General features: G+C 37.9%; 1 protein-coding gene across 2 annotated transcripts in view; it reads left to right on the forward strand.

Moving 5' to 3' along the window:
* Window positions 1-27022, forward strand: part of MOSPD2 (motile sperm domain containing 2) — an 82860-nt gene that overhangs the window by 6584 nt on the left and 49254 nt on the right. For both annotated transcript variants that reach the window (XM_065915884.1, XM_065915885.1), the window contains exons 3-7: window positions 13168-13323; window positions 15232-15318; window positions 16939-17093; window positions 21309-21369; window positions 24006-24044. In XM_065915884.1, the coding sequence (XP_065771956.1) occupies window positions 13168-13323; window positions 15232-15318; window positions 16939-17093; window positions 21309-21369; window positions 24006-24044 (498 nt within the window). The remainder of the gene's footprint in view (window positions 1-13167; window positions 13324-15231; window positions 15319-16938; window positions 17094-21308; window positions 21370-24005; window positions 24045-27022) is intronic.

Here is a 27022-nt window from a genome sequence, read left to right on the forward strand (position 1 = left end):
AGATGGGATGAGAAGGAGACGACAGAGGATGAGATGGTTGGATGGCATCACCAACTCAGTGGACCTGAGTTTGAGTAAACTCTAGGAGTTGGTGATGGACAGGGAGGCCTGGCGTGGTACAGTCCATGGGGTTGCAAAGAGTCTGACATGACTGAGCAACTTAACTGACTGAACTGGGTTATCTTTTTGTTTTATTAATTGTTTCCTTTACTGTGCAAAAGCTTTTGAGTTTAAGTAGGTCCCATTTGTTTATTTTTATTTTCATTATTCTGGGAGACAGATTGAAAAAGATATTGCTGGGTTTTATGACAGAATGGGTTCTGCCTATGTTTTCCTCTAGGAGTTTTATAGTGTCTGGTCTCACATTTAGGTCTTTAATACATTTTGAGCTTATTTTTGTGAATTGTGTTTAAGAATGATCTGATTTCATTTTTTTACATGTGGCTGTCTGATTTTCCCAACACCATTTGTTGAAGAGATTGCCTTTCCAACATTGTGAAGTCTTGCCTCCTTTGTCATAGGTTAATTGGCCATAGGTGCATGGGTTTATTTCTAGGCTTTGTGTCCTGTTCCATTGATCTGTATTTCTGTTTTTGTGTCAGTACCATAGCGTTTTGGTGACTATAGCTTTGTAGTATAGTCTGAAGTCAGGGAGCCTGATTCCTCCAGCTCTATTATTCTTTCTCAAGATTGCTTTGGCTGTTTGGTGTCTTCTGTGTCTCCATACAAATTTTTGTTCTAGTTCTGTGAAAAATGCCATTGGTAACTTGATGGGGATTGCAATCTGTAGATTGCCTTCAGTAGTAGAGTCAGTTGCACGATACTGATTCTTCCCATCCATGAACATGATATGATATTTCTTTCTATCCGTCTGTGTCTTCTTCAGTTTCTTTCATTGTCGTACAGTTTTCAGAGTACAGATCTCTCCTTAGGTAGGTTTATTCCTAAGTATTTTATTCTTTTTGATGATGGTAGATGGAATTGTGTCTTGAATTTCTCTTTTTCACTTTTTTGTTGTTAGTGTATAGAAATGCAACAGATTTCTGTGTATTAATTTCTGTGTATTAACCTGCAACTTTACCAAATTCATTGAGTTCTAGTAGTTTTCTGGTAGCATCTTTAGGATCATCTATGTGTAGTATCATGTCATATGTGAACAGTGACAGTTTAACTTCTTTTCCAGTTTAGATTCCCTTTATTTCTTTTTGTTCTCTGATTGCTGTAGCTAGGACTTTCAAAATTCTTTTGAATAAAAGTGGTGAGAGTGGACATCCTTGTCTTGTTCCTGATCCTAGAGGGAAAGCTTTGAGTTTTTCACCATTGAGTATGATGTTAGCTATAGGTTTGTCATATATGGCCTCTATTATATTGAGGTAGGTTCCCCTGATGCCCACTTTCTGGAGAGCTTTTCACTGTAAATGGCTGCTGAATATTGTCAAAAACTTTTTCAGAGTCTATTGAGATGGTTATGTGATTTTCTTCAATTTGTTGATGTAGTATATCATACTGATTGATTTGCAGATACTGAAAAATTCTTACATCCCTGGGATAACTCACACTTGATCCTGGTGTAAGATTCTTTTAATCTATTGTTGGATTTGGATTGCTAATATTTTATTGAGGATGTTTGCATCTGTGTTCATCAATGACATTGGCCTGTAATTTTCCTTTTTTGTGGTATCATAAAGATTTTGTATCTTTGTGATTTTGGTATCAGGGTGATTGTGGCCTCATAGAATGAATTTGGGAGCTTTCCATCCACTGCAATTTTTTGGAAAAGTTTTAGAAGGATATCTAAATGTTTGATAGAATTTGCCTGTGAAGCCATCAGGTCCTGGACTTTTGTTTGTTGGGAGTTTTTTAAAATCAGTTTCAATTCAGTGCTGGTCATTGATCTGTTCATATTTTCTATTTCTTCCTGGTTCAGTCTTGGGAGACTGTACGTTTCTAAGAAACTGTCCATTTCTTCCAGATTGTCCATTTTATTGGCATATGGTTGTTTGTGGTAGTCTCTTAGGATCCTTTGTATTTTTGTGGTGTCAGTTGTAACTTCTTCACTTCTAATTTTATTGATTTGAGTCCTCTCCATTTTTTTCGTTAGCCTAGCTAAAGGTTTAGCAGTTGCATTTCTTTTCAAAGAACCAGGCTTTAGTTTTCATTGACCTTTTCTATTGTTTTCTTCATTTTTCATTTATTTCTGCTCCTATCTTTATGATTTCTTTCTTTCTACTCACTTTGGATTTTGTTTGTTCTTTCTGTATTTGTTTTAGGTGTAAGTTTAGGCTGTTTGAGATTTTTCTTGTTTCTTGAAGTAAAATTGCATTGTTCTGAATTTCCCTCCTAGAACTGCTTTTGCTGCATTCCATAGGTTTTTTTTTTTATCATTGTGCTTTCATTTTCATTTGTATCTAGCTATTTTTTGGTTTCCTCTTCGATTTCTTCAGTTATCCATTGGTGGTTTAGTACCATGTTGTTTAGCATCCACCTGTTTGTATTTTTTAATAGTTGTTGTTCTTATAGTTGTTCTTATATAGTTGCTTGTAGCATTGTGTAACCTTGTAGCATTGTGATGAAAGAGATGCTTGATATGATTTCAGTTTTCTTAAATTTACCAAGACTCGACTTGTGGCCCAGCATGTGGTCAGTCCCGGAGAACATTACATATGCATTTGGAAATAATGTGTATTCTGCTGGGTTTTTTTTTTGGTTTTTTTTGGTATTGGGATATAGCCAATTAACAAACAATGTGATAGTTTCAGGTGAGCAGCAAAGGGTCTCAGGCATTCATATACATGTATCCATTTCCCTCACACTTCCCTTCTGCTGCTTTAAACAACATTATTACTTAATTTTGACTGTGCTGGGTCTTTGCCACTGCATGCAGGCTTTCTCTAGTTGTGGTGAGTGGGAGCTACTCTCTGTTGCCATGCATGGGGTTCTTATTGCAGAGCACAGGCTCTAGGGCACATGGGCTTCAGTAGTTGTGGTGCACAGGCTTTGTTGCCCCACTGCATGTGCAGTCTTCCCAGAGCAGGGATTGAACCCATGTCTCCTGCATTGGAAGGAGGATTGTTAACCACTGGACTACCAGAGAAGTCCTATTCTGTTGCCTGGGATGGAATGGAGAGCCCTCAGCGTAAAAGGGGTCCAGAGACCAAGAAGTTTGAAGACTGCGTCTCTAGTCTGTAGACAACTGTGAACTGAGTGGGTGGTAGAATAGATACTCAGTCCACTTTACTAGATAATGCCAAACTAGTTTCCAAAGTGATTTCACCTGCTTTTATTTTAACCAGCAATTTTTGAATGTCCTTGTTTTTCTACACCTTAAAAACTGGCATTGTTAGTGTTTTGTTTTGTTTTGTTTTATTTTTTCCCATCTGATGCCATTGTTAGAATATCTTATTGTGGTTTTAGTTTGCATTTCTTTGAGTACAAGTGAGATTGAGCATCTCTTCATATCTTTATGGGCCATTTGGTTTCTGGTTATGAAAATCACTTCTTCAGATTCTTCTTGGCCCTTTGTTCTTATGTATAAATTTTAGAATCAGTTTATTATGGTTTTGCAATCCCCCCCCCCCCCAAAAAAAAGAACCTCTTTGGGGATTTTGAGTGGAATTGTGTTAAATCAGAAGATCAATTTTGGGAAACGACATAACAATGGTTAAATCTTCGGAAAACTTGGCATACCCATCAGCCAAACTCTTCCTTATGGAAAAATGTATAATTTTGTCCATAAAGGTTAACCCACTTTTATTCAGTTTATTTCCACATATTGTATATGTTTTATTTCTGTGGTGCTTTAAACAGTATCTCTTCAGAATGTATTTTCTAGATGATTGTTGCTGGTTTATAGAAAGTATGTTTGACTTTTTACATTAATATTGGACTCAAGAACCTTATTCTTATTCATTACAATTAATTTATCTCTAGATAAGTTGGCAATTTCTTTGTATATTGTAGTATCACCTTGAAATAATGATTTAGAAAGAAAACTAATTGTTGTTAACGATTTTTACAACTTTTAAGTGCTTTTGCTTTATACTGGCTGGAACCTTTAAGAACACTGTTGAATCAGTCATAAAAGCCTACTTGTCTTATTCCTGATCTTGGATAGCTCCAAACAACATCTCTGTAAATGTCTTTTATCAGAATGAATAGGTTTCCTTCTGTTCCTGCTTTGCTAGTTTTGATTTTTGTTCATTGTTTTGTTTTGTTCCCATCACAATTAAGGGGTGAATTTTACTAAATACAGTTTCTTCATCTGTTGAATACATTTATTGTATCTGAAATGTTCACTTGGTTTTTCTCTTTTAATCTGTTAATATAGTTTATTGTAGTAATCGGTTTTTAAATATTTATTTTGCTATAGTCAGTTGATATTTTCAGTAGCTGATATTTTCTTTGGAAATTTTGCATCTGTATTCAAAAATTGGTCTGTAAATTTCCTTTCTTGTATTTTTCTTGTGTGACTTTGATGTCAGAATTATTCAGGCTTCATAAAATCAGTTAGGAGTGTTTCCTCTTTTCTCTTCCCTGAAAGAAATGGTCATTGTGTAGTTCTAACTTGGTTCCTCATAAATTAACTGCTCTTCCAATTTGTTGTTGTTGTTTTACATTAGTGTTTGCTTTTATACCATGTATTTGCCAATATCTTTATCATTTCTTCTTAAGTGTCAGATCTTTTATCTGGTGTCATTATTGTTTCATCTTGAGTATAATCTTTAGATTTTCCCTTGGTGCAATCTTGGTGGTAAATTTAATTTTGAAAGTGTCTTTATTTTCACTGCCTTTTTAATTACACAGTTAACCTTGAGGAATGCCTTCACCTTACTAGGCTGAGGGAGAGAAAGTGGTTAGAGAAGTAGAAGAACCAGGAAACTTTAGTATCATAGATGATCTCTGAGAGGAGAATTTCAGGGACAGGAAGATAAGTAGTGAATAGAAGGAACCTCTGTGAGTAAAAGTACATAAAACTGGAATTTTTCTTATCAACTGCCCTCTCTGGAAAGGAAGAGTGGAAGGAAAATGACTTTTAAAGTGTAATTACACTCCTGGATATTTTACATAAACTCTCTCGATTATGAACCATCCAAGGAATCAACCCAGGCTTTGTTCATTTTGTATCTGCAATTCCTAGCTCTCTTTTGAGCTAACATATGATGCTCATAACTATTGAATTATGTTTTATCCCCAAGAGAGGAAGCCTTTAGAAGATAGGTAAATAGACAGAGACTTTGATTTCCTTAAATTGTGCTCTGACATTTTCCAGGTCAACTTTTTAAAGTTGTCATGGTCACAATAAGAGGAAAAGATGTTAAGAGTTTATCAATTTTTGTTCTTATTGCATATCTACAGACCATGTAATATGATTTAGTAACTTTGTATGTAGAATATATAGTTGTGCTTTGAGAACTTTTGTAAACAGTCCCCACATATTAAGTCATAAAGGAAGTCTTAGAAATTTCAAAGCAACTAGATCATACAGACCATGGTCTCACCCCAGGAAGCAACTGTATGAGAAGTCATAATCAAAAGGTACTTAAAAGTAAATTGAATGTTAGGAAATTAAAATAACATCTCTAAATAACCATGGATTAACAACTTCCTAGCAATGTATGTAATTCTTCTGCTAAATAACCCAGAGAGTAAAGAGGATATCACAGTGGAAATTACAAAATACTGAAAGCTGACCAAGAGAATGTCTGTGGTCTTTACATTCATTTCTTAGGAATCAAGGCCCAAATAAAAATCAACTAAAGATTGAATTCAAGAAACTAAAAAATGAACATGAGTGAATAAAGAGAAAGTAGAAGGGAATAAGAGCAGATAATTATGGTATAGGAAAAAAGATAGTAGATGTAATCAACCTAAGCTGATTTTTTGAAAGGACTAGTAAAATAGACAAACCTAGGATGACCGAATAGGAAGAAAAGGAGAAGGCAAAAACATACACTAGGAACAAAAAGCAGATAGAATTATAGATGTGGTAGAGATTTTAAAAACCATAAAAGAGAATATAATGACAAGCTTTATCACAGTAAGTTAGAAAACTTAGATTAAATGGAAGACTTTCCAGAGAAAAGAAAAATCATCTAAAATTGTCTCAATAAAAAGTAAAAAGCCTAAATATATCAAAGACTGTTAAAGGAGATTGAATTGACAGCCATAGTCCTCTCCACTGTCCCTGCCCTACCACCACAAAGGCACACACACACATACGGCTCAAGTAAGCACTTTTGTTAACCCCAGGAATGTAAAGATAATTCATGATTAGAAAATGCAGGGGAGGAACTTACTATGTTTACAAAATGCTTCTCAGTGAAATTTTGATGGGCACAGTTCAACCACCAAAACTATTGAGAAAGGTAAGTATTGAGAAGTGTCTTTCATCTCTTGTGTCTCTTCATTCCCTTTCCTTCTTGCCTTTTTAGCTAGCCACATCTGTTTTCTCTCTCTTTTTTCTATATTTGTTGAAGCAAAGACAAACATATTTGCAGTAACAAGATTAAATAAGGGGAAATGTGTATTTCAATTAAGACAGAAACCACATTGGCTATAATTCACCTTTATGAAAAGCAAACAGAACTTTTACCAAACAAGGTAACTTGTTTTCTTAACTCTTCTAGAAATCCTACAGCAGAAGTCATGGTTAATCATGAAACTTCAAAATGATTTCCAGAAAGTCAGGCAAAAGACAATGATCTCCAATATTATTTCTATAATTCTGCAGGATATAGAACAACCTAGTCATCAACGTGGCAAGGAGAATAAGAGGTGTAAGGTTTTCAAGTCTTGTCATTATTGGCTCATGATAGCAGCACAAAAATCTCTAAAATTTCTAATGAATTGTTCTTAAAGAACGTTGAAAGAAGACTCCAACAGATAGAGAGGCAAGTCACCAAGATATAATGTCTTGTACATATTGAGCATATGAATTCAGTTCTTGAAGGACAGGAGCTGAAGCAGAAAGCCCCTTACCTCTCTACAACAGACCAGAAGTCAGCAAAGTTCTGTTGTGTGTTGTGTCTTATTTATTTATTTTTGCTTGCACTGGCTCTTCTCTCCTGCGTCCAGACTTTCTCTAGTCGCAGCAAGTGGAAGCTACTGTTGGTTGTGGTGTGCAGGCTTCTCACTATGGTGGCTTCTCTTGTTGCAGAGCACAGGCTCTAGGGCACACAGACTTCAGTAGTTGCAGCGCTTAGGCTCAGTAGTTCCAGCATGTGGGCTCTAGGGTGCACAGACTTCAATGGTTGTGACTCTGAGGCTTAGTTGGCTCTGCAGCATGTGGAATTTGCCCAGACGAGAGATCGAACCCGTGTGCCCTGCATTGCCAAGTGGATTCTTATCCACTGGACCACCAGGGAAGTCCCTGTGTTTGTTTTTAATAGCCCTTGAACTCAGAATGGTTTTTCTATTTGTAAAGCGTTGCTAAGAAAAAGAATCAGCAACAGAGGCCATATGTGGCCGTCAGAGTCTGAGATCCTTAGATGTTTACCTCAGGCCCTTTACCAATTTTGCCAACCCCTGTAGTAGCCCCAGAGTTTTCAAAGTGTGGTCTCTGAAGCAGCAGCATTCTGTAGGAACTTGCTGCAAGTGCAGATTCTGAGATGTCACCCACAAATTACTGGGCCCCATGAATTTAGAGGTAGGGCCCCAGTCATCCCTGTTTTAACATGCCTTCCTGGTGACTCTGATAGGTGTTAAAGTTTGAGAATCACTGCTGATGGCCAATGGCTTAATCCCACCGTAGACAGCCGCCTGCTTGTCAGTCTTTTCACCTGGAAGCTTCACAGGAAAGAGGAGATTCAGGGTAGGTTGTGGCCAATCAGCAGAGGATGCCCTTAAGGGAATATTTGTTCTTTCAGCCTGATCACTCCCATTGTTGACATATACAGGCTCCAGCCAATAGAAGTCGTCCATCCGGTACAAATGCTCTTCCAGGGCCCCACCAGGACTTTAAGTGGATCATGCTCAGAGTCTTGGAGAAATAACAGATGCTAAGAGGTTTTAAGGGCTTCCCTGGTGGCTCAGTGGTAAAGAATCTGCCTGCTAATTCAGGAGGCTCGGGTTTGATGGGTCAGGAAGATCCACTGGAGAAGGAAATGGCAATCCACTCCAGTATTCTTAACTGGAGAATCCCATGGACATTGGAGCCTGGTGGGCTACAGTCCATGAGGTCGCAAAGAATTGGACGTGACTTAGTGACCAAACACACACGCACCCACACACACATGAGATTTCACACTAATGTTTGAGTTGTATATTTGCTGCTTTTTGACATTACGACACCCAGTTGATAACTGTTCTCTGTTTTTCATTTTCAAAATACTATTGCATTTTTTAACCTTTTATATGCATTCTAGGCACATTTATAATAACTACAATATACTTTCAAGATTTTCTCAACTGACTAATAGGTCAATTAGAATTTAGTTTTCTGTTCATGGGTAGCATTCTACCTTATGTTAATAAAAATTCATTGGTATTGTGTTAAAAGTTTTCAAAGTGTCCTTGATCTTCATAAGACTGAAAAGGCAGACCTTATCTACATTTTACAGAGAAAAAAAGTCAGGCCTGGAGTGACTTGCTCAGTCTCCCTGAACATGGTTAATAGCAGGGGTCTTCTGATTCCATCACTGTCCCATATCCTGAATCTGGCTATGAATTTTTTTTTTCATATTTGTTAACCTTAAAACATAGTTTCTGGCTGGTTTGTAATTTCACCAGCCAACAAATACAAGAGAGAAAAGTTAGTAATGGATTAGTTAATTAGTAATTTGCTGTTTTATGAGTAAGCACTGTATTCTCTTTATCTTGCAACATTTAAAAGTGTGTATGTGAGAGAGCTCGAAGGAAGTGTGCATGTGCACGTGGGAGAAGAAAGAGAGTTGAGAGGAGTCATCTTTTCTCTGGAACAGTTAGTCCTGTCTGACTCAGAGGTTAATCACCATTGCCACTTATCTGCTGCTTTCTCAGCAAAATTAGGAGTGTCCAGTTGGCTTGGTGATATACTGTATAAATATAAGACCAATTTATAGAGCAAAATTCATATAAGGAGAAATAGTAGAAAGAGACAGTAAACCATAGTAAGTGTGGCAATAGTTCATTAAGGTTTCTTAATGGAGGAGTGGCCAGAAATGAGCTTTGAACTGTTTTGAACAAGTGCAAGGATGAGGTTTAAAAGTCTGCTACTTGAGATTCATGTTGGTTTGTGATACAGTTTTCACTGGTCCTCAGCAAGGTGAAAGTAATAAGGACAAGGTATTGACAGTGTACACATATATCTCTGTATGAGACTGATCTCTTCTTTATCTCTGTGCTTTAGTCACTGAGAAGTAAAGTGATGTCTTAGGTGGGGAGTGGGGAAGGTTTTGATATCTTCCTGTGTGTTTTGATATCTTCAGATACCTTCTGGGTGTACATCTTTAGCTTTTCCCTGTAACATCTGGATTTACCAAAGGACAGGTTTTCAGAAAACTCCCTAACACTTGAGGGTTCTGTGGAAGTTCCTTCTACCCTTCTAGGTTCTTTAACTGGACTCATAAATTGATAAAAGGCAGATGAACAGGAGAAAAACAAACACATTTAATAACATGTATACCTCCTTTATACGTTGGGAGAGACCCAGGAGAACTGAGTCACTCTCCAAAAGTGGCCCAAGTCACCACCTTCACTACCATCTCCAGCTAAAGACAAAAGAAAATGTTGGGGTTGGGAGTCAGGTATTAGAGATGACCAGGAAGAGCTCAGTAAACAAGGGTATGGTTGTGCAGATTTAAGTCCTTGCCTTCTGTGTTGATAAAGAGTTTCAGGAGATTTCGTATCATTCTTCTCTCCCCATTACAGAGAGGGCGGCATCCTTACAAATGGAGACTTCCCTTATAAAAGGATGACTTCTTATAAAAGGATAACTTTTTGTTATAAAAGGATGACTTCTGCTCACCTTCTAGAGATTTTCCTGTATCTGCTGTTTATTAAAAATAGCTCAAAATAATCAGTATACCAGAGAAGCATGTTTGGGGCTGTATATTTTGCCTCCCCTCAGCTCAGTTGTTTGGGAGCTGTGTTGCAGCAGACTGATGTCATAAACAGTATTGCACTTGGTCTTGTGGTCCAGGTCAAATGTTCCTTACCTCGAATACTCAGTTTTCTGTTTCTCTCTGTCTCCTTCCTTCTCTCCGTCTCCTTACTGTAGCCCTCTTCTCGGTCCTCTTCTGCCCCCACTTGTCTCGCCTCTCTCCCTCCACCTACAGAACCTTCTCCCTAGGCCTCTCTTGCTCTCTCTTTTCTAGCGCTCTATTTCCATTTCTTTGTATCTAGGGATAATGTCTAACAACAGGCATCTCATGTGTTTAAGTACATGTTTTATTAATAACAATCATTTTCATCTAAATGGAGATTTCTGATTGCAAAAATCTTCATTCCTAAAAGCTCTCCAGGAGCAGTAAGCTTTACATTTCTTGGTAAGGGACACTGTAGTGGTAATACCAACAGGGGTAGGAATAATGATAATAACAGCAAGTATGTTTGATTCTTCTGCTTATGGCAAGTAATTTTCCAAGTTTTCACCACTTAAACCACACGTTGTCCTGGGGTTCTCAAGAGTTTAGTCTCAGCATCCTTGGAGATGCCAAGGGCTCTTCAGGAACCCATGAGGTCAGAGCTATTTTCACAGTGATGCTAAGAAGCCTTCTGCACTTTTCATTTGCTCTGATTACACGGAAGCATTGGTACGCAAAGCTGTCGGCTCCTCAGCCTGAATCAAGGTGAACGGCCAATATAGTCTTCATTGTCAGCACTCTCAGTTAAAACTTTTTTTTTAAGTCAATGTTATGTTTTTTTTCAATGTTATTTTAGAAAGCCCCTAATGAAGCAGTAAATTTTATTAAATCTTGACCCTTGAGTACATGTTCTTTAAGTGTCCTGGATAACAAAATCGAGAAGTATGCATAAAATACTTTTGTGCATTTGAATTACCAACTAAATTAGTCATATTTTTCATGGACCACCCTTTTTATTTGAAAGAACAACTGTTAAGTAAACTGTGGTTATTCAGACTTGGGTTTTTGGGAGAAATTTTCTTGAAGGCGGACAGTAATTTCAAGGAAAACACCATATTGGTCCATTGGAGAAAATTGTCCAGTGGCCAAACTGGATGGTCCTTCTGGAGAGGCAGGGGCCCCTGTTCCCAGGGGCCTTTTTGCTTTGAATATTGATGAATGTTTGAATAGCAGAGCTAAAATACCATTTTCCATGGTTTACCTACAGCAGAGTATACGTTAGAAAAGTAGAGACCAGATATTGAAAGCCATATCCAAGCTAACACTCTACAATGCATGACTTATGGCCTCATCTTATATTTTATAGTGCTTTAAACTTTCAACTACTTTTATATATATACATTTTCATCTGATCCTCACACAACTCTGTGAGTATCTAATGCAATTTAAAGATATGGAAATTGGGTCTTAAAGAAGATAATTCCATGAATGCACTTTATATTCCCCTGCTCTTTCATCTGTTATCCATGATGGCCTGAAATAAGCCAGAACAAATGGAGAGGAGATAGAATCTATACAATTTGGTAACTAACTAGGGGCAAAAAAAAAATGGAGATGAAGGTGATTTTCTGAAATATCTTCCTTGGGGCCCTAGGAGGGTACCATTGCCCAAGAAAATAAAAATAGGAAAGGAAAAGATTCAGTCCACAAATATTTCCTAAAAGTCTTTTCATTGGCTCTGCTGTAATCCACTCTGGGGTCTTCTTAGGATGTATAGACTGTGCTGTTAAGATTTCTGTACAGGAAGATATGGCATAAATGCCAGTAACTCAGATTCAAGGGGAAATGCGCTAAGTGCCTTAAGAAAGGCATAGTTAGGTCCACTAGCTATTCACAGGGAAGGAATTACTTCTGGGCCTAGGGAAAATTTTATGGGAGAGGAAGCATTTGAAACGAGTCTTAGAGAATGGTAGAATTTGGATGTGCAGAGGTGGTTGTAAGGAGACAAGGAAACTTCAGTTACAGGAGAATAGAGTGGGGCGTGGAAGGAGGGTATAGAGGTATGTAGAGGTTGATGCAGAGAAGGCAATGGCACCCCACTCCAGTACTCTTGCCTGGAAAATCCCATGGACGGAGTAGCCTGGTAGGCTGCAGTCCACGGGGTCACGAAGAATTGGACACGACTGAGCGACTTCACTTTCACTTTTCACTTTCATGCATTGGAGAAGGAAATGGCAACCCACTCCAGTATTCTTGCCTGGAGAATCCCAGGGACGGGGGAGCCTAGTGGGCTGCCGTCTATGGGGTCGCACAGAGTTGGACACGACTGAAGCGACCTAGCAGCAGCAGCAGCAGAGGTTGATGAGAACACAGCTTGTGTGTAGGTGGATAATGAGACAATATTGGCAATAATTACTCCAACTAGGGCTTCCCTGGTGGCTCAGGTGGTAAAGAATCTGCCTGCAATGTGGGAGACCTGGGTTCAGTCCCTGGGTTGGGAAGATCCCTGGAGAAGGAAATGGCAACCCATTCTGGTATTCTTGCCTAGAGAATTCCATGGACCTCTGTCCATGAATGTAGCCTGGCAGGCTACAGTTCAGAGGGTTGCAAACAGTCAGAGCGATTCACTCCAACTGAGCAACTAACACAACACGCACACACATTCCAGTGAACTATGGGAAATGTTGACTACTACATACATCATTTCCATTTTGGATTTAGTTCCTTTTCAAAAAAGACATTTGTCAAATACATGTCTTTTTAAGTACGACTTAGTTATTTCTTTACACAAAAGTTCATTTTTTGTTGACTAAGGTGAGGACTTCAAGTTCCGATAACGTAATTGCTCTTCCCAGATCTTCGTTTATGGTTTTAGAGAGGGTTATGCAAAATATTTTACTATGTTCTTTTTTTTTTTTTTTTTTTTTACACCTGTGGTGGCTTGTCTTGAAATAAAGCTGCAATTTTTAGATAACTTTATTTTAGTCACACTTAAAAATTCCATCAATCCTTTAAATTGCATTTTCATCTGAACTGCATCCCTGTGTCTATCTTCAAATAGCTTAGTTTTATCCTTCGGGTCTTTCTTCTCCTTTGGTATTAGTATTGGTTATCATTCACTGCAGAATTTATCTGACATGGATATTTATTACTGTTTTTCCCCTAGATAAGTCAGATAAGTATGATTCACGTGATGTTGAAAGACTACAGCAAGATGATAACTGGGTTGAAAGTTACTTGGCTTGGAGGCATAATGTCGTAGATGAAACACTGAAGATGCTTGATGAGAGTTTTCAGTGGAGGAAAGAAATGGCTGTCAATGGTAAGCTGTTCAATTTAACCTTGACTGTGTACTATATCCCTCCCCTGCATAAATGTTACTATTTTACATTTATCAAATAGCATATTTGGAAATATTCTTGGCAGTCACCATAAATATCAGGGTACAAGGTTTTATAAAGACCCAGTAACACTTTGAGAGAAGCATCTTATAAATAAGTCTTAAATGTAGGATTATTCACAAGGAAATCAGATTACCAAGGAGCCGAATCACACTCAAGTTCTTCACTAACAGCACAGTCTCCTATTCTGTAACTTTTTGGTTTAGAACCTTAATTAAACTAGCAGCTCAGCATCTTCACCACCAGGCCTGGAGAGAGATACTATTTGCCTGTTTTTCTCAGTTGTTGCCTGGTGTCTGCCTCTATTCCCAGGGTTGCTTGTGCTTATAGGTGCTCCATGTGGAATTACTAGACGAATGAGAATCCCCCAAATGCAAGCTTATCCCCAAGGATGCCTGTAGCCGCCTCCTCTTAACATCTTGATTTCAAGGTCCAATTCTAGATTGAAATTGTGCCCCCCCCCCAAAAAAAAAGAGTTAGATCTTAGAGGGGATTATGTAGTAGTCTTCAAGTAAATGATGATCTCTTTTCAGGAAAAGTTACCCATTATCTCTCTCCTCCTAAAAAGTTTAACAGGAAGAAACAGGCATAACTACTGGTTTCAGTTCAGTTGCTCAGTCGTGTCCAACTCTTTGCGACCCCAAGTACTGAAGCACGCCAGGCCTCCCTGTCCATCACCAACTCCTGGAGCTTACTCAAACTCATGTCCATCGAATTGGTGATGCCATCCAACCATCTCATCCTCTGTCATCCCCTTCTCCTCCTGCCTTCAATCTTTCCCAGCATCAGGGTCTTTTCAAATGAGTCACTGAAACTACTGGTTTTAATGAGGTTTAAAGAAGGGTTTCCTGACTATAAGGGTTATAAACTCTGGAGTGACCGAGTCTGGAGATTTAATACAAAATAGTCAACAAATAAATCCAGAGCAGATACTCTTTCCAGTCATCATATTTGGAGAAGGAATCTATCAGAAGGAGGGTATTTAAAAAATAATTTGATTGGAAATATAAAAACTGTAGGTAATTTGAACAGTGAGCATTTATTAAGCAAGAAATATAAACCTGATATTCCTAAATTGTTTAAGTACAGGATAAACCTAAACTCAGCAATAGTTTTCTCTTACATAGAATTGCTAGTTTCTAGTGGCCAATGGCAGAGATATGATGAAAGAGGGGTGGGGAAAGATAAAGACATCTTTGAGAGTTCTTAGGGAAGTACTGATGAATGACACAAAAGCCTTGGCATTTGCTGCCTTGCTGTGTTGGTTCTTGACCTTGCTGAGAGGAGGTCTCCTGCTAAAGGATCTAGCATTTTTCTTGAAGTATTTCCCACCTGTGCCAAGAATATAAATGTGTTAGACTCTGCTGGTTATCAGACTTTGTAGAAAAATAGACTTTATAGAAAAACACTTTACTAGAGAAACCATAGTGATTTCTTACATCACCTCCGAGACTATGATGTGGATATTTACTGCCATGTTCTTCCAAAATTGTCCAATAGTAGTATTTGTTTGCAAGTCATTATGAGAAATAAAATCAGAACATGAAAATGTGTCCACATCATAATGGCTGACATGTAAAAGGAAATGGATTTTTTCCATTTTTCTCATCTCTGTCTTTATGTAGTTTTTTCCTACTTAGTAAGAAACACTATTTTTTTTATCATCAGAGGTACTTTCCGGATGTTTGCAAAAGCTGTATCTTTTTTAAAAAATAGCCTTATCTTTTTCTGTATCAGAACTACTATGTAATAGTAACCTTTACATTGTAAGTATTCTCTTTAAAAGACTTCTGAGTTAGAATTACTCATTAAAGTTTGTCACCTTTTAGACCTGACTGAAGCCTCCATTCCCAGGTGGCTATTGGAAATTGGTGGCATTTATCTCCACGGTTATGACAAAGAAGGCAACAAGTTGTGTGAGTATATTTAATATATGTACTGGCTTTTCAGGATTTTGAGACGTCATCCATCTCAACTGAATTGATTATAGGCATAACTTTCTGTGTATGAACCATATGTCAGGTTTCCTACAGTGGGAGTGGTTAGGGCCAGGTGGACCAAGTAGTTGAATGTGCCATTTGCATCATAATAAAGCAGGCTGTAAAGGCCCAAATGCCACATCCCATCACACAACCGAAACGATGTAACTCAGAGTCATTTTCTTCTTTCTAATTTACTGATATGAAAATTCAACCCGGTATCCTGATGGAGAATGTTTTTGACAGTCACTGAGGATGGCTAAATGGACTTTTTTTCTTCTCGAGTTTCCCACAGTCTTCTCCCCTTGCTGCTTCCTAAATCAGTGTGTTGAGTGAGGCGACTGGCAGCCTGCCAGTCTCCCTCATCAGTCCTCTCTCCCCTTTGCCCAGAACGCAACTCGGTTGGCACCACGGCTGGGCCTCGGTGGCCGCGGCGGAGCCCCCATCCTGGGCAGTCAGCCTGCCAAAGCAGTGTGCTGCACGCTCCGTGCCCACCTCACACGCCCGGTCCGCGGCCTCTCGGAGCGTTTTCCTCCCAGTGCTGGCTGCTCCTGCTCAAGCTTGCTTTCCCGTTTCTCTTCTTCCACTTGGTGCCTCACATGTGTTTCCCAGGCTTTGTTCCTTTCCTGGCCTCTTTTCCTTTCCAGCTGATGGCGCCTCCTTGGGTGATGTCAAGTACCCGGCTCCTTCAGCCCCCATCCACCACACCGCGGTGACCCCAGGCTGGCCCCCAGGCCACATGCACATCCATGGCCAGCTGCGTACTGGCTCGGCGGTTGGCGCCTTCAACACAACACTCACACACATCCCGCCACCGCCTTCCCTGTCCTGCCCAGCTCAGGTCCACAAGCCATCGACTCTTCCCTGGACAGAGCTTCACTTGGGCCCCTCCTCTGATTTCAGCAGCACTTCCTCACTTCGGTCCCAGCCCATCCCCACCCCAGGATGCAGCCTGCTGGGCCTCCCTCTCTGCCTCTTGCCGCCTCCTCTCTGTGCTGCTGCCTAGAGATGTTTGAAATAGGCAGATCACAACACCTTAGCATTTAACGCAGAGTCCTCCGAGCCCAGCCCTGTCTCTGTTCAGCTACTCCTCCCACTGCTCGTCACACTTTGTCCTAGCTGCCACCACTCTCAACACGCGCCATGCTCTGCCCCCACGCACGGCACCCTCTTTTGCCACCATGGTGCTTCTGTCTGGGCTTTTCCTCTGGGTAACATGTTTCTCTCGTGCTTTCTTTATTGTTAAGCACAGGGTAGAGTACTTGTAGGTTATTAGCAAATATTACTTGTTCACCTGTATTGTCTTTCTTCCCTTGCTTACTAGGGGGGAAAGTGTATTTCTAAGGGGGCGGAAATGCCTTTCTGTGACTCTTTAAGAGTACGAGAAACAAGTATACACTGCTTCTCATTTAAAAGAAGGAAGAGATGTTTTTAATCTGAGAAACATAATGAAATATAAATTTAAAAATTTCAAGGGAAAGGAATGATATATGTATAAAATAGTATTAAAATGCTCTAAATATTTTTTCTTCTTTTTATCTTATGTTCTGCTTAAAGTCTGGATCAGGGTGAAGTACCATATAAAAGACCATAAGACCATGTTGGACAAAAAGAAGCTTATTGCATTCTGGTTGGAACGGTATGCTAAGAGAGAAAATGGGAAGCCTGTTACGGTGATGTTTGACCTGTCAGAGACTGGACTGAATAGCATAGTAAGCATTTTTCATTCATTCTGAATCATTGTTTATCATGGTGTCGTCCTCCTCTCCTGTCCTTCCCATCACCAGCCACTCAGCCAAAGAATCCTATAAAATTGAGCAAGTCATGTTTGGAATCTATTCCCCCTGCCCAGAATTGTGATTGAAGTCAAACATGGAATAGGATTTGCAAAAAACCTAAACCTATTTGGCTTGAAACTGTATATTTCCTAGAAATGTTCCTTGCCTGATATGCAGGATATTGGATGTCAAGGCTGGCAGGGTAATGAGTAGATGTGGTAACAGTGAACTTTTCTGTCAGAGCCAATATCCTCTATAGCACCTCCCCTGTGCCTGGCACGGAGGAAGGCACTCCAAAAAGAGGAGCACGGTAGTGGAGGCTCTCCAGCACACCATTACCTGCATGCCGTGGTTTTGCAGTGGCAGGATGTTCACTTGCGTTTTTGCATATCCAGCACTTTGTGATTTTGTTGGAGTTTCTTGTTTGCTCCTTTAAATTCACTTTCTGTTTGATTTGGTTAGTTTTCAAACCCAGTTTTCTTCAGGTGATTCTTGCCAATCTTAAATAAAACTTACCAGTCTTTCATTTGAGCCCTTAGTGCTGACTGCAAACCCTTCAACAGTGATGGGGATTTGTTGTCTGTTTATTAGAGCTGTTGTCTCTAACCCTCAAACCTGGGCTAGTGCTGGTGGCAGTGAAGTGGTGTTTGGGGACCCGCCTGCATCAGTATTGAAATCTTTTTGAAAATCCAGTTGGCAAAGTATGCTAATATCTTTCAAGTGTTCGTATTCATACTCTTTGCCTGGTAATTAACTTCTGGAAATCTAAAGAAATAAACCTTGGTACAAAAAATAAACCTTTGTACATCAGAATTTTTTTTTCAGAGTGTCATTTAAAATGGTGAAAAATTAGAAAAAATGTAAATGTCAACACAGTGAAGTGGTGACTTATGGTATATCTAACTGATGGCGTATGTGTAGCTATGTACAATGCTGTTTATAAAGAATTTGCAGTAATACTGGAAAATAGCTTTTTTTTTAGATGAAATGACAAAATTATATCATAGTGATATCTCACCCCAAAAAGGGAAACTTTAGACATTAAAAAAAAAAAAGCTAGAGTTTTTTTAGGCAGTAAGCCCACATATTTTTTCATCTTTCTGTATCTCTGAGTCATTTGCCCTTGATTCATTTTTCAATCTAGTTTCCATGTCAGTGAGTTCTAGATTACAGAGTAAATCATTTTATATCTCAAATCTAAACCAAAATGCCTAGGTAAATAAATATCCCATGAAAATAAATTATGATTCTGTTATCCTTTATGTATGATAGTATTCTAATAATTAGTATTTGAATTAACCCAGAATCATAAAAAAATGCTAATGTTTTTTATTAACAAATACAGGGGTAGAGAGTTGAGCTGTCTGATAATTTTTCAAACTACTTATATTTTATTTCATTAACTTTAATTTATAAATAAGATTTATTTGCATTACTTAGTATGTAACTCATTAATATTTCCAAGTACTAGAATATTACTGAATTATGTTTATATAGTTTATATATTTCTATGTTTATACATAATAATGTTTATATATATATATATAATTATATGTAATCCTTGCAATTCACAAAAGATTTAAGCTGGCCTGTAAAGATGTATACAGAATTGTAAGTCAAAAATTTTTACAATTATTTTTTAGAGTTAGGCCACCAATTTGGCTTTAACCTTGCCTGAAAGAAACGGAAACATTTAAAATTACTCAGTGGACATACTTTAAAACCTGTGTCTTAAGAGAAGTTCATCCATTCCTGATACTTGAACTAGAAGAAAAGTCTTTCATGGGTCTTCAAAGGGAAGACGTTTTACAGGATAATGAATAGCATCCTTGAAAATATCTTCACAGATTGCAGAGCAATGGGTTTCATGGAACTTCTTTATGTAGTACCTACCAATATACGTACACCAGTGGCATCCTATTAAATCGACTTGAATTAGCAGTAATTTGGGATTTTATAAGCCAGGTGATTCAGTTAAATAAACGGTGAAAACAAGAATATTAGACAAGGACTTTTTAGGCAAAGTCTGGGAGCCACAGATCATGTACTAGGTAGTTTAATATATAAATTTTGAATTATTCTCTTTGACTCTTACTTTACTACAGATTATTAAAACCCATGTACAGTAGATATAATGACTAGTTATAAAAGTGTTATTATATGCTAGGGTTTATTCCATAGTAAATACTTAAGATACTTAAGGATGCTTATTTTCAGTTTATTGGATTTAAAAGATGCTATAACTCGCATGCTAGGAATAACTTTATAGACTCAGATCTCCAGGACAGCTCACCTTTTAGTAATTGATGCCTTTAAGTTTACCTGGTTGTATTTTTCATCCTACAGTCCTTACAAGATAGTTGATGAGTAAGTCATCCCATGGCCAGTGGAAACATACAAAATGAAATGATCCATGTAAATAGTATCCTTGATAATCTAATTTCATGTTGCTGTGTTCGGTGCAGTAGAACCAACAGTCAGCTATATCTCCCAGAAATTGAAGTCAATGAACAGTATTTAAATATACACTAACAAAATTCTTATTCTTGATTCCTACATAAGAGGAATAAAGGTAGAAGTAGATCCAGTGAGCTGGTATGATCAGATTAACTGCTGTGTAAAAGATTAATAAAATATATCTTATTGACTATTATGAGATATAGAAATTAGGTTTAAAAAAGAGACATATCAGAATTTATATACATATATATTGCCATTCCCAGTAGTCAGGCTGTAGTCTGTATATTTGTTCTAAATAATTCTTTTTTTTTTTTTCAGGTTTTTTTTTAATTTATTTTTTTCCATTTATTTTTATTAGTTGGAGGCTAATTACCTTACAATATTGTAGTGGTTTTTGCCATACATTGACATGAGTCAGCCATGGATTTACATGTGTTCCCCATCCTGATCCCCCCTCCCACCTCCCTCCCCATCCCATCCCCCTGGGTCTTCCCAGTGCACCAGCCCTGAGCACTTGTCTCATGCATCCAGCCTGGGCTGGTGATCTGTTTCACCCTTGATAATATACATGTTTTGATGCTGTTCTCTCAGATCATCCCACCCTCGCCTTTTCCCACAGAGTCCAAAAGTCTGTTCTGTACATCTGTGTCTCTTTTTCTGTTTTGCATATAGGGTTATCATTCCCATCTTTCTAAATTCCATATATATGTGTTAGTATGCTGTAATGTTCTTTATCTTTCTGGCTTACTTCACTCTGTATAATGGGCTCCAGTTTCATCCATCTCATTAGAACTGATTCAAATGAATTCTTTTTAATGGCTGAGTAATATTCCATGGTGTATATGTACCACAGCTTCCTTATCCATTCGTCTGCTGATGGGCAGCTAGGTTGCTTCCATGTCCTGGCTATTATAAACAGTGCTGCGATGAACATTGGGGTGCACGTGTCTCTTTCAGATCTGATTTCCTGGGTGTGTATGCCCAGAAGTGGGATTGCTGGGTCATATGGCAGTTCTATTTCCAGTTTTTTAAGAAATCTCCAAACTGTTCTCCATAGCGACTGTACTAGTTTGCATTCCCACCAACAGTGTAAGAGGGTTCCCTTTTCTCCACACCCTCTCCAGCATTTATTGCTTGTAGACTTTTGGATAGCAGCCATCCTGACTGGCATATAATGGTACCTCATTGTGGTTTTGATTTGCATTTCTCTGATAATGAGTGATGTTGTAAATAATTCTTTAATTGTTCAACAGATGTTTAGAATTTTTCTATGAGAGTTCCTTTTTAGATCCATTTTATAATGCCACATTTCCTTAGCAGCCTGAAGTATCTAACTAGTTTGAGGTAAGATGAATGATGTGTAAGCATTTAATTTCTTTAACTCGATTTTTTTTAACTTTTTATTTTGTATTGGGGTATAGCCAATTGACAAACAATGTTGTGATAGTTTCAAGTGAACAGCAAAGGGACTCAGCCATATATTTAATTCAGTTTTAAGATTGATTATTTTAAGTATGTTAATGACTTAGAAACCAAATTCTGGAAATATAGATACTTATTTTATGAGCTATTTTTAAAGAATTTGATAATTACCTCATTTTTATTTAATTGATCACCCTTAGAAATATGCAATTTAAAATTTTCTAATGTGGACATTATGTAAATTTAAATGTATATTCTTTATTTTAGGACATGGACTTTGTACGCTTTATCATCAACTGCTTTAAGGTTTATTACCCTAAATACCTCTGTAAGTAAGTTTCTTGTTTATAAAAATATAGTGAAACCATAGACAATGACAATTGTGAGCTTTATATTGTTATAGCCTTTAAAACCTGAGACGTTACTTTTTGGTGAGAGCTTTAAATGTGTTAATAGAAGTGTAAGTGCATATCCTAGTAGGTATAGGAGAAAATTTTCATAAATAAATAATCACTGTCCTTTATAGTTATAATCTGTGTATTTGTCATCCTATAACACACACATACACACACATGTAGAGACATAAAAACATACATATATTTCTAAGATCGTACCATTTTTAACTAATATTTTCAACTGAGAAATTAATTTTAAGTATTATTTGGAGCTTCTTACATGCAGGAAACAGATGAGCAGTATTGATAAGTATACTGTGTGATAAGCAATACTCAAACATAAAATGCACTGTTTCTATCAATTTGATATTTTTTAATTGTTACTAAGAACACATTTGACTAGTTGGCATTTAGATTTTGTTTTTTTGTGAGTCTTCTGTTCATTACCTAAATGAGGCACTCCTACATGTTATATATTCATGTTTGATTGATTAGATTTATATGATGATTTCCCCCTGAAGAATCAAGATGCCATCCCACATAGATAGTCAAAAACTTTTAACCCCTGTAGGATGAAAGTAAAGAGACAGGAGAGATGCAACAGGGATATCAGAAAAAAACTGAGGTCTGGTTGGATACACCCCTGGCAAATTCCACAGTTGGGATCTTTTGGAACTGGTAACTCAGGTGACATTAAAGCAGGAAATCCCTAAGTCATTATATATTTTTTTTAGGTCAAGCCTTTTTTTTGGTGAGTTTTTTAAATTAAATTATTTATTTTAATTGGAGGCTAATAACTTTACAATATTGTGGTGGTTATTGCTGACATGCTTTCACGTTAGTGTTAATATGAAGAGCAGACAGAAAGCATGAAGGATGTCAAGGATCAGTGCCACTCGTAGCCCTGTGCTTTCATGTTTTCAGAGAGAGTATTCATGAACATTTTTAGGTAAAAGAAATGTTTGATTTGGGGAACCTGTAGAATCTGCTGTTCCTTCTGAATTCTTCCTGGATCTGGCATGTACCCTGATTCATTAAGACTTGCTGAGTGGTGCCAGTCATTGGTCAGTAGGGAAACACTACCCCATATTATTAGGCTTTCTTTCTTTTATGTACAAGATGAAAGAAAAATCTCCCCTCGTTTATTGAAATATCCAAAGCAGTTTGTGAAGAGCCATTTTTTTTATACTTAACACTTCAGTTTTATTTTTAAAAAATGGGTGAAGAGCCATTTTGAAGAGCACAAATATTATTACTACTTTATAAAATATATCAAAGATTCTTTTGAGGAAACTGTTAATAAGTTCACAGGTCTATATGAAGATGAATTGAACAGTATCATTCCAAATAACTATATAATGTATATATTCTAGCTGCATAATGCTTTGCAGACATTGAATTTTATAGAATCTTAGATTCAGTTCAGTTCAGTCACTCAGTCATGTCCGACTCTTTGTGACCCCATGAATCACAGCACGCCAGGCCTCCCTGTCCATCACCACTTCCTGGAGTTTACTGAAACCCATGTCCATCGAGTGAGTGATGCTATCCAGCCATCTCATCCTCTGTCGCCCCCTTCTCCTCCTGCCCCCAATCCCTCCCAGCATCAGGGTCTTTTCCAGTGAGTCAACTCTTCACATGAGGTGGCCAGGGTATTGGAGTTTCAGCTTCAGCATCATTCCTTCCAGTGAACACCCAGGCTTTAAAATTTGTCATGAAATGTAACTATTATTTCTTAAACTATTGAATCCAGATCTTTTGAGGCATATCTCAGATGAAGACTGAGGTATTAAGCACCAGGGTACCTGTTTTCATGTACCTTCTGCCCTACCTGTACTTTACTTGTCCTACATTAATTATTCTAGGAGGTTCCCTGTTCAGAGAAGAATGAAATTGTCTTTTGATTCATCTGAACTAGAATGAATTTTATATCAAAAGTCCCCTTTGTGAGTTCTGATTCTTTGTCACAATTGTTAATAGAGCTGTTTAATATCTTCATCTAAGTATACAACTAATGTTTCTGTATACTTCGGAATTATTGGCTTCCTAGGGCTGATAATATTAAGAAAAGTTGAAACAAGTTTTGTTTCTTAAAACATGACTTACTAAAAATGAGGACAACTGTCAAGAGTGGGTTTAACAATATAATCTCTATAAAATTATAATTGAAACCATAAATTAGACATTGAAATCATTTTAAAGCTCAGTGGACTTTAGCACTAATACCACATGCCACATCCATAGTCTCCACTTACCCACTTAACTATTTTTTGTACTTTTCTGCAAAAAACAAAAGCTATAAATGAATAAAGGAACAGGGTATTTGCCAGCAGGCAGTGATAGTGCATTTTTCATTACACATAAGCCATCCTCCTGGGTGAACCCCTCACCATTGTGAGAAGTTAGTTTACTTCTAGCACTACTCACACTTCACGGGATTAAACCTGAGTCATATATCTCAGCTTTTAGTTACATTTATGTCACTAGTTTTTTCTTGATCAGGTGTGAGTGATACTATTATTGCAGGACTGAGTTACAGTCAATGAATTTTTTTTCCCCCATCTTTCAGCAAAAATTGTGATCTTCGATATGCCTTGGATAATGAACGGTGAGTATATTACTTATACCTTCATAATACAAAATGTCCGATTCCTTTATTTCTTCCCAGTTTAGCAATATTTCTATACTTGTTTTTTAAAAAAATGTTTGTATTGTGCTCGGTGTGTACTTTCAACAGGCTGGAGCTGGAATAGTCAAAGGCTGTTCCTAGGCAAACTGGGCTAACATTCTGTTTCCAGACTTTGGGGACACCCTTTAGTCATGCCTAAAAACAGCTTTTAAATATTGAACCATTCAGGTAAAACTGTAGCCAGAAGCCTCAGTCGTCACCTTCAGATGAGGTATATCACAGAATGCAGGCCTTAGCTAGGTTTTCTCCTGGGCTTCAAGAGTTGAGCAAGAAAATGGGATGAATCTAATACTCAAATCTCTGTTGTCACATGATCCTTATGACAGTCATGATATGTTCTTTGACAAAAAAAAGTTTAAACCATTGAAGAACCTTCTTTACCAGTTTCAGTGTGGTTGTAAATTTAATGTTATTTTTAGAATGTGCGTTTTCATTTGTGTTTGCCAAAGTCAGTTGTTCCATAGAAAGCAGTACAGAAAAGCAATGAAATCAAAACGTGGTTCTTTGAAAAGTTCAACAAAATTAACAAAAACTTTGGTTAAATTGATGAATGGAAAAAAAAAACCCACTCAAATTATTAAAGTCAGGAATAAAAGAAGAGACATCACTGTAGACCTTAGAGAAATTTAAAGGATTGTAAGGGGATATTGTGAATAATTGCATGCCAGGAAATTAGATAACCTTGATGAAATGGACAAATTCCTAGAAAGACATAAACTATGAAAATGGACTCAAGATTCTGAATAAGTATAGCAAAAGAACTTGAATTATTAATTTAAAAAATCATAAAAAATAGCCAAGACCCAAAATGGCTTCCCTAGTTGTTCTTCAGCCTCTAAATCGTGTCCAACTCTTTGTGACCCCATAAACTGCAGCATGCCAGCCTTCCCTGTCCTTTACTATCTCCCAGAGTTTGCTCATGTCCATTGAGTTGGTGATGCCATCCAACCATCTCATCCTCTGTCACCCCTTTCTCTTGCCCTCAATCTTTCCTGCCATCGAGGTCTTTTCCAGTGAGTTGACTTTTCCCATCAGATGGCCAAAATATCGGAGCTTCAGTTTCAGCATCAGTCCTTCCAATGAATATTCAGGGTTGATTTCCTTTAGGATGGACTGGTTTGATCTCCTTGCTGTCCAAGGGACTCTCAAGAGTCTTCTCCTGCGCCACAATTCAAAAGCATCAATTCTTCAGCGCTCAGCCTTCTTTATAGTCCAACTCTCACATCCATACATGACTACTGGAAAAACCATATCTCTGACTCTATGGACGTTTGCTGGCAAAGTGATGTCTCTCCTTTTCAATATGCTGAATAGGCTTGTCATAGCTTTCTTTCCAAGGAGCAAGTGTCTTTTAATTTCATGGCTGCAGTCACCATCCACAGTAATTTCGGAGCCCAAGAAAATAAAATCTGTCACTGCTTCCACTTTATCTCCTTCTATTTGCCATGAAGTGATGGGACAGATTCCATGGTCTTAGCTTTTTAAATGTTGAGTGTTTTTGTTTGTGTACTTAGAAAACAAGTCTTTTATTTGGCAGAGTATTTAATTTTAAATTAGTCAAATATAACCATTTGAATGTTGAGTTTTAAGCCAGCTTTTTCACTCTCTTCTTTCACCCCATCAAGAGGTTCTTTAGTTCCTCTTTGCTTTCTGCCATAAGGGTGGTATCATCTCTATATCTGAGGTTGTTGCTATTTCTCCCAGTAATCTTGATTCCAACTTGTGATTCATCCAGCCCACATTTCGCATGATGTACTCTGCATATAAGTTAAATGTAGGGTAACAATATACATTCTTGTTATACCCCTTTCCCAATTTAAAGCAGTCTGTTGTTTTCATGTCCGGTTCTAACTATTACTTCTTAATCCACTTACAGGTTTCTCAGGAGGCAGGTGAGGTGATCTGGTATTCTCATCTCTTTAAAAATTTACCACAATTTGATTTGATCCACACAAAGCCTTTAGTGTAGTCAGTGAAGCAGAAGTAAATGTTTTCCTGGAATTCTCTTGCTTTTTCTATGATCAGTGGATGTTGGCAATTTGATCTCTGGTTCCCTTGCCATTTCTAAACCCAGCTTGTGCATCTGGAAGTTCTAGGTTCATGTACTGCTGAATCCTAGCTTGAAGGATTTTGAGCATAACCTTACTAGCATATGAAATGAGCACAGTTGTATGGTAGTTTGAACATTCTTTAGTGTTGCCTTTCTTTGGGATTGGGATGAAAACTGACCTTTTCCAGTCCTGTGGCCACCAGTGAGTTTGCCAGATTTTGACATATTGAATGCAGCACTTTAACAGCATCATCTTTTACTATTTTAGATAGTCAAGCTGTAATTTCATCACCACCACTAGCTTTATTGTTAGTAGTGCTCCCTGAGGTCCACTTGACTTCACACTGTGGGATGTCTGAGTCTAGGTGAGTGACCACACCATCATGGTTATCTCTGTCTTTAACAGCTTTTTTGTACAGTCCTTCTGTGTATTCTTGCCACATCTTCTTAATCGCTTCTGCTTCTATTAGGTCCTTACTGTTTCTGTCCTTTATCATGTCCATCCTTGTGTGAAATGGTCCCTTAATATCCCCAGTTTTCTTGAAGAAATCTCTGGTCTTTCCCAGTTGATTGTTTTCTTCTGTTTCTTTGCATTGTCTATTTAAGAAGGCCTTCTTAGCTCTCCTTGCTATTCTCTGGAATTCCGCATTCAGTTGGGTATATCTTTCCCTTTCTCCCTTGCCTTCCTCATCTCTTCTTTCATCAGCTATTTGTAAAGCCTCCTCATATGATCACTTGGCCTTCTTGCATTTGTTTTTCTTTGGGATGGTTTTGGTCACTGCCTTCTGTACAATGTTACGAACCTCCATCCATAGTTCTTCAGGCACTTGCTACCAGATCTAATCCC

This window comes from Muntiacus reevesi, chromosome X (assembly GCF_963930625.1).
Source record: "Muntiacus reevesi chromosome X, mMunRee1.1, whole genome shotgun sequence".
In the NCBI taxonomy this organism is placed as follows: Eukaryota; Metazoa; Chordata; class Mammalia; order Artiodactyla; family Cervidae; genus Muntiacus; species Muntiacus reevesi.